The sequence below is a fragment of the Octopus sinensis genome, linkage group LG17 (genome assembly GCF_006345805.1).
Source record: "Octopus sinensis linkage group LG17, ASM634580v1, whole genome shotgun sequence".
Classification (NCBI taxonomy): Eukaryota; Metazoa; Mollusca; class Cephalopoda; order Octopoda; family Octopodidae; genus Octopus; species Octopus sinensis.
Genome location: NC_043013.1, coordinates 17,270,997 through 17,285,216, shown reverse-complemented (window position 1 = coordinate 17,285,216; position 14,220 = coordinate 17,270,997). Strand labels below are relative to the sequence as shown.

Sequence of the window (14,220 nt, the reverse complement as noted above, 5' to 3'; positions counted from 1 at the left end):
GTGTGCTAACAATTCTGCCAGCTTGCTACCTTTATAATAATAATAATAATAATAATAACAATAATAATAATAATAATGATAATAATAACAACAATAATAATAATAATAATTATAATATCAAGGTTATTATTATATCAATATAAATGTGTTCCTTCTTTTTTTCTTTTTCTTTTATGCTTAATTTCAGCAGTTACTAAAGACCCTGTTGTTATCAACAAGGACCCTAACAAAACACTGGTCACAATCATATGTGCCCTCGTACCAATTGCAGCTGCGTCCATCTTCATTATTGTTATGTTTTACATATGGCAGCACTATGACTATTTCCAGAGATTCCATCGGCCGGTTTATCGAGAACAGATACCTACCATTGACCCAAATGTCATTTCTCCCAATCAATACCTTCCAGTCCAGCTGCTGGAACTAATAGCTCGGGGACGGTTCGGGGCAGTGTGGAAGGCCAGTCTGGTCGATGAATACGTCGCTGTGAAAGTGTTCCCACTGCAAGACAGGGAATCGTGGCTCAACGAACAGGAGATTTACAGTTTGCCACATATAAGGCATGAGAACATTTTGCGATTCATCGCTGCCAAGCAAGACACAGCTAAGGGTGACTTGTGGTTGATCACTGAATATCACGAGAAAGGGTCACTCTGCGACTTCCTCAAAGGGAACTGCATTTCCTGGAGTGAATTGTGCAAGATTGGAGAAAGTATGGCACGTGGACTAGCTTTTCTCCACGAGGACATCCCGTTAGTCCGTGGGCAAGACTTTAAACCTGCAGTTGCTCATCGAGACTTTAAGAGTAAAAACGTACTTCTAAAATCAGATTTAACAGCTCTAATAGCTGACTTCGGTTTGGCATTAAAGTTTGATCCTTCAAGAGCTCCTGGAACCACTCATGGTCAGGTAAGAATGTTAAGTTTTGAATATTTGCCTGTACATAAACTCACAAGTCATGCACATATGCCTACAGTTGTACTTGCATACTCACAATCATGTACATTCATCCACTGTCATGCATATATACCCACATTTATGTATACATACCCACAGTTGTACCAACGCATTTGCTCAAACACATGCCCACACACACACACACACACACATGAACACATACATGCTTATTTGATATTTCATTGGAAAAAGTATTGTATTCAAATTTTGTATTAATAAAATTGGGGTATTTTCTTTCAAACAGAAATTTAAGTGATTGATGGGGTATAAGGCTCATTTGAATCATGAAAATAAATACCAGTAACATATGCTGGTCATTCGTATTAATTATTTTCCTCCTCTTATAATTTTGATGAGAGAAACTATTAGTTAAATCAGGATTCTTAACCTGGTATTAGCTTGAGGAAGATGTTGACTTGAAACAAAATACATGGCTGTGTAGTTAAAAGTGCTGTATTACTGACCATGAGGTCCTACTTTCAAATCTTACTGACTACAGTAATTGTAGTTGTGTCCCTTCAACAATATATTCTTGCTTGTCCCATTACCATTATCATGCTGGCATGAGTCAGATGAAATTTGTTGAAGTAAATTTTCTCTGACAAGATGCCCTTCCTGTTGCCATTCTTCACCTATTTCCAAGTAAGGTAATATTTTCCCATAGTGTGACATATTTTTCACAGAAGACTGCAGAATACCTAGATACATGCAAAAGGGTTTTTTCAGTTTCTGTCTACCAAATCCACTCAACAAGACTTTGGTCAATTTTGAGCAATAATAGTGATAGAAAAATAGGAAATAGTAGTAATTTTTCATGCAGTCATATATATATATATATATATATATATATATATATGTATATATATATATATATATGTATATATATATATATATATGTATATATGTATATATATATATCGTCATCATCATCATCATTTGACATTCATTTTCTATGCTGGCATGGGTTGGATGGTTTGACAGGAGTTGAAGGCCTGTTCAGGCTCCTTGTCTGTCTTTGGTATGGTTTCTATGACTAGATGTTCTTCCTAATGTCAACCATTTCACAGAGTGTACTGGGTACTTTTACGCAGCACCCACATGGGTGCTTTTTACATGGCACGAGCACCTACAAACCCACAAGATTAGGGATTCTCAGCTGGAGAGGGTTGTAGGGGGATGAGCCTGTATGCAAGGGCAACCACATTTTTATTTAGCCTGATGTGTCTTTTAAAGCACTGCACACTACCAGGAGTCTTGGCCCTCTGTCATCTCCTCTGTGAGTCCCAATGTCTATAGATCCTTTTTCACAACTTCATCCCATGTCTTCCTGAGTCTACCTCTTCCACATCTTCCCTGTATAATTAGAAATCAGCACTTTTTAATGCAACTATCTTTGTTCATATGCATTACATGGCCAAACCAGTGCAGTCTTCTCTCTTTCACACTGCATCTGATGTTACATATTCCCAGTTTTTTCTCTCAAATCACACTCTGTCATTTATGCACAATGACACTACCCATCCAGTGAAGCATACTGGCTGGCTTCATTTCTTTCAAGTCTTCGCATATCCTCAGTAGTCACAGCCCATACCTTACTGCCCTGTAGCATAGCTGTTCATACTCGGGTATTGTACAATCTACCTTTCACTCTGACAGAGATAGTAGCTCTCTGAACTTCGCCCAGCCTATTCTTATTCTAGCAGCTATGCTTTCAGAACAACCGCTCCCACTACTAACTTGGTCACCCAAGTAACCGAAACTGTCTACTATTTCTAAGGATCCAACCTTGAAGGACCGAGAGAGTGCCTGTGTCTGTATTTGACTACAAAGCACTTGAAACAATTAGTGAAAGCATTTTACAAGCTATCAGATCATATTTGCTTGGGAGTGAAAGCTAAGCATCTCTTTAAAGACACATTTCTCTCTTCCCTTATTTACAAATGAATGAAAGTATGTGGCCTGGTGGTTAGAGTGTTGCACTTAGAGTCAACAAGACCATGGTTCTGATTCCTGGACCGGAAGATGCATTGTGTTCCTAAGCAAAACTCTTCATTTCATGTTACTCCAGTCTGCTCTGCTGTAAAAGAGTAACCCTGTAATGGACCAGCATCCCATTTAAGGGGTAATGCTGTGATTTAGACCACTTATACACCATAGCTCTGTCCACCTAGCCAGCAGGATGGTATCGTTTGAAAGTTGCGACAATATGAAAAAGTGCATTGTAACCAGTGATGTATAACAATATCAACGTCTAATATTCTGGTTGATATAATGATTACTGTGATCTATATATATGAAACCTGCTTAGCACCCCCACCCTACAGCAGACCTATAATCAGACATTCCAGCCACGACCATCCTATCTTTTTTTCTATGTATGGGGAAACCAGGACTACAATAACCACAATATCCAGCATTTCCCCAGGTCATATATCAGGGTCAGTTAACCCTAATCAGTTTATTCACTTCTTAGCTCTTTCGAACAGTACCCCTCTACACTGCAAGACCAACGTATGTTGTAAAATCTGGCCAACACAGATAGAAGATGTAGGTTCAATTCATGATCAGTGCCATTTCATTTCTTTGCACCAATAAATTCCTAGGGAAAGGCATGAACGTCATATAATCTTTCTTCTCTTCTTTGCTAGAATTATCCTTTAAAACTGTTTTTTCTTTAGCTCTACTTTTCATTTTATTTCTCATTTAAATGGTCAGGTTGGAACCAGAAGATACATGTCTCCAGAAATTCTTGAAGGAGCTATAACATTCACACGAGATGCGTTCATTCGGATTGATATGTATGCATGTGGCTTGATTTTATGGGAACTTATGTCTCGCTGTTCTGGTATTGATGGTATGTTTCTGATACAGCTTTCTTTTTCATATCTTTTGTTGTTGTCATTGTTTGATGTTGTCTGGCATGTAACCACGGTCCCAAAGAGTTTGGTTTTTAACCACTAAAATCTGTGTTTTCAGCGCCTTGACCTTTTTGTTACCATATTTCTATTGAAATACTCTGCATTTTCTATTTTTAAGAGATGAGGAATTATGTACATTATTTACATTTGACGGATATTTGTCCTCATCTTGTTTGTTGTCAATGCAACGTTTCAGCTGATACACCCTCCAGCCTTCATCAGGTGTCTTGGGGAAATTTCGAACCTGGGTTCTCATTCCTAAGGTATTTGTTGTTGTTGTTATTGTTGTTCAGGTCACTGCCTGGAATCGAACTTGGGATCTTGGGGTTAGTAGCCCGTGCTCTTAACCACTACGCCATATGCTTGCGGTTAAGAGCGCAGGCTACTAACCGCAAGATTCCAAGTTCGATTCCAGGCAGTGACCTGAATAATGATAATAATAATAATAATAACAACAACAACAACATCAAAAAATACCTCAGGAAAGAGAACCCAGGTTTGAAATTTCCCCAAGACACCTGATGCAGACTGGAGGGTATATCAGCCAAAACGTATTAACAACAAAGATGAGGACAAATACCTGTTGAATGTAAATAATGTACTCTGCCTTTGTTTCAAATAACTTTGAAAATAATGAAGAATTTAGTATTAAAAAAAAGCAAAATTACCCTTTGTCATTATTAAATTGATGTTTGAAGCATAAATTAATCTTTTTGTTATCAAATTTCTTCAAAAATAACCTGCCCTTTTCAATTAATTTTGATAATATTGATGTATTTAGTAAAATAGTTGTTGTTATTAAGCTGCTGTTTTGAACATAAATGAATGCAAAATTTTGATAGCACATTTTAATTCAGATAATTTTTGAATAGTATGTGTTGTAGAGCCAAGGGTGGTTTTGCACAGGTTGGTATTAAAAGGGCTAAGGAAGTCTGTATCATAGAAGCAAGGGTCATCTCCAGTGGATTGTTATCAAATGGGTTAAGTAACCCAGTCATGAGTAACATTGACTGGAGGAAAACCATGCAAGAAGCCTGTTGCAGATCTCTAACAGTGATTCATGATTTCAGCTTTATTGCACGCTTTGTCCAGTAGATCAAGGGATGATGTAGATTAGGGCTTTTCAGAGTGGTTCATGCAGACCTTTGGCATGGATGAATAAAAGTTCAGTGGTCTGCAGGGGATTAAATTTGCTTTAGCATTCAGATTACTCTGTCAAATGTAATGCATATATGTTCACTTTGATTTGAATTAATCATGCATTATCTTGTAGCTTTGAATTTTTAATGATGTAATTGGTTATTTTTACAATGACATTGTTAGGTAGGTGTGATAGGTCATATCTGGCCAGTTTGAACATAAAAGAGGAAGAAAATTTTGGGCTGGATATGGCTAGTTTAAATGTTGAAGAGTTAATCCATGTTATAACAGGGGAACAAAAGTTGTTGGATCATGCAGACAAGTTGCTAGATATTGTACACACGACACATCAAAATGTACAGGTCATTTTAAATAAAGAAATGATCATGTTCTGACCAAAAAGATCCAAACTTTTTCAGTATTATTAATTCTTTTGATATCAGCCCACCTGATATCATTCCTGCTCCTATGATATAAACTTCCTATCAACATTAATTTGTTCCAGACAACAGCTTAATAACGACAAAATTATTTTACTAAATCTCTCTATATATAAAGCTGAAGCTGTCTGTGTATGGCAGGTTTGGTAGTCTTCAACTAACACTATCTCCTCCGAGACCCTGTGGCACAAGTTGACCAAAATTGAGAGTATGATAGAAGAAAGATTGCTCTTCCTTCTGTAGAAGAAAAAATTCAAATCGGACCATGTTAGCACCAAAAATTATTTACATCAAAAAGGTGCTTTTTTTCTATGAAAATCCCTATTTTAAAAGATTTTTTTACTGCTGTGTCGCCATTTTTCGGTGAATTTCAACCAGAAAAATGTTCACTTAAAGAGAATAACAAGCTATATAATGCACAATTTTTAATTTCCAAAAATTCAAATTCTAAAGGGTCGAAACAAACCCAAGCAATGCCTGGCAATACTGCTAGTTCTTCATAATTTTCAAAATTAATTGAAACAGAGATCGTATATTTTATCAGAAATATGGTAACAAAAGTGTTTTAGAGTGATCTAAATTATAACCTTCCGAAACGTTTCATGCTCATTTATGTTCTAAACACCAGCTGAATGATAGCAAAGTTATTTTACTAAGTTCTTTATTTTCAAAATATATTTCAACAGGAATACAGTAACGAAAAGCTTATACTTTCACTATTACAAAATATAAATGGTTACAACAATCTATGGGTTAAAATGTTTACTACCAAAATGCAATTGTTTTTTTTTCCCCTTTTATTTATTTATTTATTTATTTATTTTTATTTATTTAGGACCTGTTGATGAATATCAATTGCCATTTGTGGAAGAAATCGGTTTACACCCTACGTTGGAAGAGATGCAACAAATTGTTGTCATAAAGAAAATACGTCCAGCAATTAAAGAAAGTTGGCGAAAAACAGCTGTAAGTTTCCTCTTGTTTCATTTCCCTGTTGGTAAATAACACTGTAACAACATTTTAATTTTTTTTTTTGTCTTTGGTCAGTAAGTGTTATTTTGTATTTACTTCTTTCTAGAAATAAAAGGAAATGACTACCATTCACTTCAAATTTTGTTTTTGTGACCTGGACATCAATGTTTTGAAACTGACCTGTTTTCCATTACATTTCAGACAGGTTCAGTGTTGAGTTGCTTAAGTGAAAAATATCATCATCATCGTTTAATGTCTGTTTTCCATGCTAGCATGGGTTGGACGGTTTGACCGGGGTCTGGGAAGCCAGAAGGCTGCACCAGGCTCCAGTCTGATCTGGCAGTGTTTCTACAGCTGGATGCCCTTCCTAATGCCAACAACTCCGTGAGTGTAGTGGGTGCTTTTTACGTGCCACCAGTACAGGTGCCAGGCGAGGCTGGCAACGGCCATGATCGGTTGGTTATTTTTATGTGCCACCGGCACGGAAGCCATAGTAAATATTTTGCTTAATACCACAGATTTGCTTGTCAGTTGCCTGACCATAACCAATTGAGCATGTCCCTTAGTGGCTGACAATATGTGCATCTCTGATCACGAACAGGAGCAGTGGGGGTGCATTATAGCCTTGTGTTTAGAGGAATTCTTTATGGTTTGAATAAATGTAACAAAAGCAAGGACAAAAATCTTATTACACAGGGTAATGATAAAGATATAGTTTTGCTTAAATGTTGGCTTTGGGTTCAGTACTCTACACAGCAGCCTGTGCAAGTATCATGCATTGGATAGCCTGAGGTGCTAGGAAATACATATTTTGAATTGTTCCTACACAAGAGCCTCTATGTAGTTGATTAACCTGCTAGAAATAGCAGCCAGATCTCTCAGATCATTCCTGAGTGTCTTATACACACACAAAACCAATATTGTAGAGTTTATAGACCAAACAAGCAGTTGTTTATATATCATAATATTTTCTATTGATGTAGTGTTGGGGGACTCTGTGTGTGTGTGCTAAAGCCTGCTGATGTAATCGCAGAAACTTTGTATGTGTGATAAAACAAGAAATTAGGCCCCTTACACAAGGGAAATATATTTAAGAATCTGACAAACTAATATTCTGTTCACAGTGAGACCTGTCTCGTAACATTAGTAAAAATCAGTGTTAGCTTTTTACGTCAGCATGATAGGGCCCCATTATCTGCAATAGAATTTCCTTTTATTTTAAAGAGTTCATATTTAAATTAAATGGTTTTTACAGAAATTATTTTGGTTGGGTTTTAAATTGTTTCATATACCAACATAATGATGCAGAAAATTATTTTAATGCAGGCACAGGTGTAGCTGTGTAGTTAACAAGTTGGCTTCCCAACCACTTGGTTGTTGGTTTAGTTTTAGTGTGTGACACCTTAGGCAAGTGTTTTCTAGTGTATCCTCAGGCCAACCAAAGTGTTGTGAGTGGATTTGAATGGCAGAAACTTAAAGAAGTTTGTGTGTGTGTGCACACACGCGTGTGTGTGTACTTTTCTTAGCATAACATGCTAGTTGTCAATGAGTGTCAGTGTCATTTCTTTCCAATATTCTGCAAAAACATGTCTGGCCAAGGGGAAATATTACCTCGTTTGGAAATAGGTGAGGGTTAGTGACAGTGCATCTGGATATAGAAAATTTGGCTCAATAAACTCTCTGACCAATGCAAGTATGGTAAAGTGGATGTTAAAACGTTGATGGCAATTATGATTTTCCAAATTCTCAATTTATTTCCAAAATTGATAGAAACGTATAGACTATTATTTCTCAAAGTGGCTGTGGGAAGTTTTACATGGGTGCTGGAGAGAAAGGGATCAATAGGAGTGTGATAGGTGACTCTTTTAATTTCCCTAATATTCACTAGTATTTCCAGTCTTCATTCAATTTGCAAATCATTCGATTATGTTCATCATTATCATCATCATTTAATGCCCGCTTTCCATGCTAGCATGGGTTGGATGATTTGACTGAGGTTGGCGAACCAGACTCCAATCTGATCTGGCAGAGTTTCTACAGCTGGATGCCCTTCCTAATGCCAACCACTCTGAGAGTGTAGTGGGTACTTTTATGTGCCATTGGCACGAGGGCCAGTTTGGTGGTGCTGGCAACGGCCATGCTCAATGGTGCTTTTTACGTGCCACCTGCACAGGAGCCAGTCCAGCGGCACTGGCGACGACCTCGCTCGAATGTTTTTTCACGTGCCACCAGCACAAGTGCTAAAAATGATTTAACAATGTGCAAATAGTGTTTTAATGATGATCAGTCTTATTAGCAGCAATTTTTTGTGATGTTGCATTGTAAGCAAGGAGGCATTGAAAGAGTGTTAATAAAAGAAAAGAGGGCAGTAGTTATAAAAGCTTTGGGAAGTACTGCCAAAGACAGTGTGTTTTTGGAGAACTATGGTTGTGAAAGGAGGAGGTGGTTATGTTATTACGAGCGCTATGCCTGGTTGTTAAAGGGCTAATTAAGAACTAACAACAATTATTATCTTTCTCTCTTGAACAGAACATGGACTTATTGTGTACGACGATAGAAGAGTGCTGGGATCAAGAAGCTGATGCTCGTTTGTCGGCAAAGTGTGTCGAAGAACGATTTATTCATATGATTTCAACAAATATATCTACCTCAGAAGCATCAACTCCAAGTATCGTTATTATGCCTACTGGCCAAGAAATTCCGTCAAAAGAAAGCAACATTTGTTGAAGAGAGGGAAGGAATTAAACACACACACACACACACACACACACACACACACACACATATACACTCACACTTGAAACAAACAAATAAAAAAAACAACAAAAAGGAAGACAAAACTCCCGGATGTTTCAGTATTTAAACTGTTGCCAATTCCACACCTGACAGAAAACCATTTCTTTTTTTTTTTTTTCTGGTTGGAGAATTTTTTTTCTCCATGTGGGTTTGTAATATAACCATTTTTTTCTTTGGTCTCTCATCTATGAAACATCTGTGCGGGATATAAACTATAATAATAATAATAATAATAATATTATTATTATTAATAATGATGTTGAGTTGATGATGACGACGATGATGATAATCAATTCTGACTGCTGTCAGGGGAAGAAAAAAGATATATATATATAGATAAAAATCTGTGTGGTTTGGCAATATATTGATTCCCCATCACCACCACCACCACCACACTCCCTATTCCGCACTCCCCTCTCCCTTTCATGTAGTTTATCAACCAACCAACCAACCAACCAACCAACCAACACCCTTAATAATCAATCATAATTTTTTTTTTTTTAATTTATCACACCATTTTTTTTTCGTTTCGTCAACCATCCTAGTAGTGTTGTCAACCTATTCTGAAGGTTGACAACTGTCAATTAAAGTATCACCTTGCCTAATTAACTAAATTGGCTGAAAAAAAAAAAGTTTAATTTTTTTTTCATTTTATTTTATCTTTATTCTTTTATATTTTTTTCTAAATCGAATTGAAATCAGGGAAACACTTTGTTCTGGACAACATTTAAAATTTTTTTTTTTTTAATTTTAAAGTCTTGTTCTCCTTTTTTTTAAAATTCCTGGCTATCTTGAATGATGATGTCATTGTTTATCTGTCTGTCTGTTCAGTCTCTTCACTGTATTATATATATATTATATAATTCTCACTGTCATCACTAGAGAGAAATGACTTTGTGTCATTCTTTCTACATTCACTCACAGTCCATAGCTTTTTTTTTAATAACTATCACCATCATCTCTACCACCACTACCACCAACAACAACAACTGCAACATACCTATCATAAACCAAAACAGCGCAAATTCTCAGCAAAATAAGTATCAAATAGCTTTATCTCTTTGTTACAGAATGGCCATGGGATGTTGGAAATAGGTTCACAGGAAAATGTAACAAAAGATATATGGTTTATAAAACGCACATATACATACACCTATATATATATATATATATATATATATATATAGCTAAATAGATAGAGGTTTTACTGGTTGTAACCAGCAGCCTGTAACCATGCTCTGTTAACGCCGTGTGTGCAGTGTATGTATATGCGTGTTTGTGTTCATATATATCTGTATATGTAAAAGGAGAGCCCTTGCCTGAGCTCTTATTTTCCATTATCATTTTGGGAGTGAAAGACCTTGGTTTTTTAATGACAAGCCTTCATTAATAGCACGGGTAGGTACAAAGCAAAGAAGTAGGAAACCAAAGAGTAATTTATACTGAAGAGAAAGGATTTGTGTGTGCGTGCATGCATTTGTTGTCTCCCCAACTTTCTATATTTTTTAGACAAGATATGCAAAGTAAGTTATTATTGGCACTATATTCAATGTCATCGAAATATCTCTGTCGTCCTTCCTTTTAACAGAGATGATATATTTCACTAAAAAGATGTTCAATTTAACAGAAAAAAAGAAACACCAAACCTGATTTGGATATTTTTTATAAATTTGCCAATATTTTTTATTCCTTTATTTTTTTTCTTTTGCCATTTTACTTTTTTCTTCTCATTTACTCTAGTTTCTGAATGTTCCCTGTCTTATCAAAATTTATAAGTGCTTGTGTGTGTGTGTGTAAAAGCATCAGGCTAGATGACTTTAACAGTAGTTGGTCTATGTTATCCTGAGTATCTTGCCTCCAACAGCCTTTCATTACTCTTGGGGCAACGAAAAAGATATTGTTAATAGTAGTGTCCTATTGGAGCAATGTTTAATTTATGATACCCTCCATTCTTCAAATATTACTCTTGTGTCGATTCACAGGAAATTGATGGCACTGCCCCCCACCTATATATATTTCTATCTGACTGACTGACTGTCTGTCTGTCTATCATACATAAATATACAAACATATGTACAAATATATATATATATATATATATATATATATATATATATATATATATATATATATTCATATTCATTTGGTGGTTCTATTTAGTGTGAACTGCTTTTGTTTAGACACAAAAAAAATATTTCAAGACCTGATCTAGATATAATCACTGTCTCTATGTATATATTGAAAGAGAGAGAAATCTACATGTGTGTGTTTCTGTATGTGTATATAATCTAGATTCAATGTAAGCAGTTTTGATTGAAAGAAAAAGAAAAAAAAATGGTTCACCATTATCGGACTACCATGAAGAAGCATTTTCAGGTTTATTTCTCAGGTGTTAACGTAGATTTGCCCGGCATCCATCTGTCCATTTTTTTATTCCATAGAATTTCTTCATGTTATTCAACTCAGCATAAATATTTGGTTATCTTAACTAAAATTTCAAAATCCAGCTTGCGGGTAAAACAAAACAAAACAAAACAAAAAAAAAAATGTAAAAAATAAAGCTTTCAACTAACTGTCAGTAGGTTTTTACATTACCGATTCTTAGCATGGCTTTTTATCTTTGTCTTCTATACCGAAATACTTGTATTCTTATCTATACTATAACGTGTTGTGCTGAAGTAAGCCTCTTTGGTAGCTTAGAGAAATTTTGGCATTTTTTCATGTGTGCTTGACATGTGTCAGTTTGTGTTTATGCCTGTTTATGTATATGTAAGTGTGTGTACGTGTACAAATGAATGTCTGTATTTAACATATATCTATATATATATGTGTGTGTGTGTGTGTATTTGCATTGAGTTTCTTTCTTTGAGATTTGTTAAGTTCTTCACAGAACTGAGGTGAATCATTAAGAAACTGACAAAGCTTTTTTTTTTTTTGCTTTAGTCAAGACAATTCTAGAGAGTTGTGAATATATGAGTTAAAGTGGGTATATGTGTTTGACTATGGATCTATGTACTTCTCATGTAGTGGTATGTATGTCTGTTTACTACATAAGTGTATGTGATTGTTTATATATATATATATATATGTGTGTGTGTGTGTGTTCATGTGTATATGCCATCAGTTCATGTGACTGTATGTATACACCCTAAGTACAAGTGATTTTGTGTGTGTGTGTGAGTTTATATATATTCATTAATTCCAGAAAACTCAGGTCCAGAATTTTTGGAACGTTTTATAAATCTTCACTGTACCCCAAATCAATTGAATTTGTCAGTTTGCTTTGTTCATTCTTAAAAGAAAATCTTCAAATTCCCAGAATTTCTTGCTTTTTTTTTTTGCAAATCTGTTGTTACAGCCCATTGCACTTATGATCCAACTGAATATAAATGAGAATCTATAGCCAGGTTACGGGAGCTGTATGTTCTGTATAAGTTTACTATAGTTGTTATCGTTTTTCTCGCATCTTCTGAGCAGCTGATATCTTACAAGAGTGCATGAATTTTGTTCCTTATCAAATTATATTAGGCCTGTTGTATTTGCACCAGAATTGCCATTTTATTGTAATGTCCCACTGGTGTTTCTTATTTTTAAACGTGGATGCATTGTGGTTCTAGCACATCTTTAGTATGACTCTCAGGACAATCTTCTGGATAGCATTTTTAATAGTTTTGGCAACAAAGCCATGTCTTATGGGAAGATGGCACCTTGTGGACATTTTTGAACAGCTGTATGGGCGCTATCTTCCTCACTGGTAGGCTTATTTGACATATTCTACCATAGTTTGGAAGTCTGGAAACATCATTATCTCTTTTGCTAATCACATATCATCTTCTGAATAGTGAAGACATCTGTCTCGTAGGAGTTTGAAGTATTCATCACATGCCCAGGAGAAGCTTTTTTTTCCTGTCAATACTTTTGGTTACAGAATATGAGCCTATGTATCAAATTTGTATTCAAGTTGAGAAATTTAGTGTTGTTTATAGGTTACTTGCAAATAAATATGGAACAGTGGATTTCTCAACTTGAAATATAAATGTAGAAAGAGTCTTCTTTGCTGTACAAGTAACATATGGTTATATTAACACACATGCACATATATGTAATGATATGAGGGAGAGTATGAAGGCTAATTACAAATGTTCTTAGTGTTTGTATCTATTAATAGAGATTGAATAGACTAGTTACTTTGGAGGTAGGCTAGATCATCATTCTGCTTATCAGGCATTACATTTTCACCCAAACTAACATCTATGAGGTACTGTTAAATTTTTAAAAAATTTTATTTGAAAAGCATCTTCACATGCTTTTTTCTCTTTCTGTCAATTTCTTATAATTTGTCACTCTTAAGTGAGCTCTAAATGTCCAACTAAGACAGTGGTAAATATTTCAGTTTAGCTCACTTGTTCTCTAATGGTTACATGAAACTTCTTTTTTAGTCATAATAAACACTCCCCCTATCTCTCTTTCTCTCTCCTTACACTTGCACACACTATATATATATGTATATATATATATATAAACTTACGATGAAAGTAAATGAACAGAGTTTGCTTTAGAAGCATTGAGATGTATTGAAAGATAGAGAAGTACTTCAGTATGTGACTGGTACTATATTTTATTGATCCAGGAAAGCTGAAAGGCACAGTTAACCATGAGAAGATTTGAGCTCAGAACCTAGAGTCAGAAGACAATAATGATAATGCATGCATATTCCCAAAGTGCATGCATCTTTTTATTGCTGAAAGTTGAGCTGGGACGATGGTGAAAAGTTGGTCGTTCCTGCCTCTTCGCAAGAACTTACCTGGTAACCAAAGGACAACTTAACTTTAGTGTTTGTTGTTACAAGGAAATACAACCAGTACACTTTGTAGTGGTTAGCATCAGGAAAGGTTCCTGTCAAATGACACGTATGAGCTCCAGTCTATAGTCTATATAGGAGGTAACTTGGACTGTTTCAACCACTCTAACCCATGCCAGTTTGAAATGTAAAAGTA

General features: G+C 35.5%; 1 protein-coding gene across 2 annotated transcripts in view; it reads left to right on the top strand.

Annotated features, from left to right (window-relative positions):
• The window catches only part of LOC115220851 (activin receptor type-2B-like), a 54,444-nt gene extending 45,194 nt beyond the window's left edge, over positions 1–9,250 (top strand). Inside the window, exons 3-6 of one of the 2 annotated variants that reach the window (XM_029791029.2) lie at positions 188–909; positions 3,673–3,811; positions 6,291–6,421; positions 8,957–9,250. In XM_029791029.2, coding sequence (XP_029646889.1) covers positions 188–909; positions 3,673–3,811; positions 6,291–6,421; positions 8,957–9,154 — 1,190 coding nt within the window. In that variant the 3' untranslated portion in view covers positions 9,155–9,250. The remainder of the gene's footprint in view (positions 1–187; positions 910–3,672; positions 3,812–6,290; positions 6,422–8,956) is intronic. The other variant, XM_036510412.1, reaches the window with a different exon arrangement.
• Positions 9,251–14,220: the final 4,970 nt, after the last annotated feature.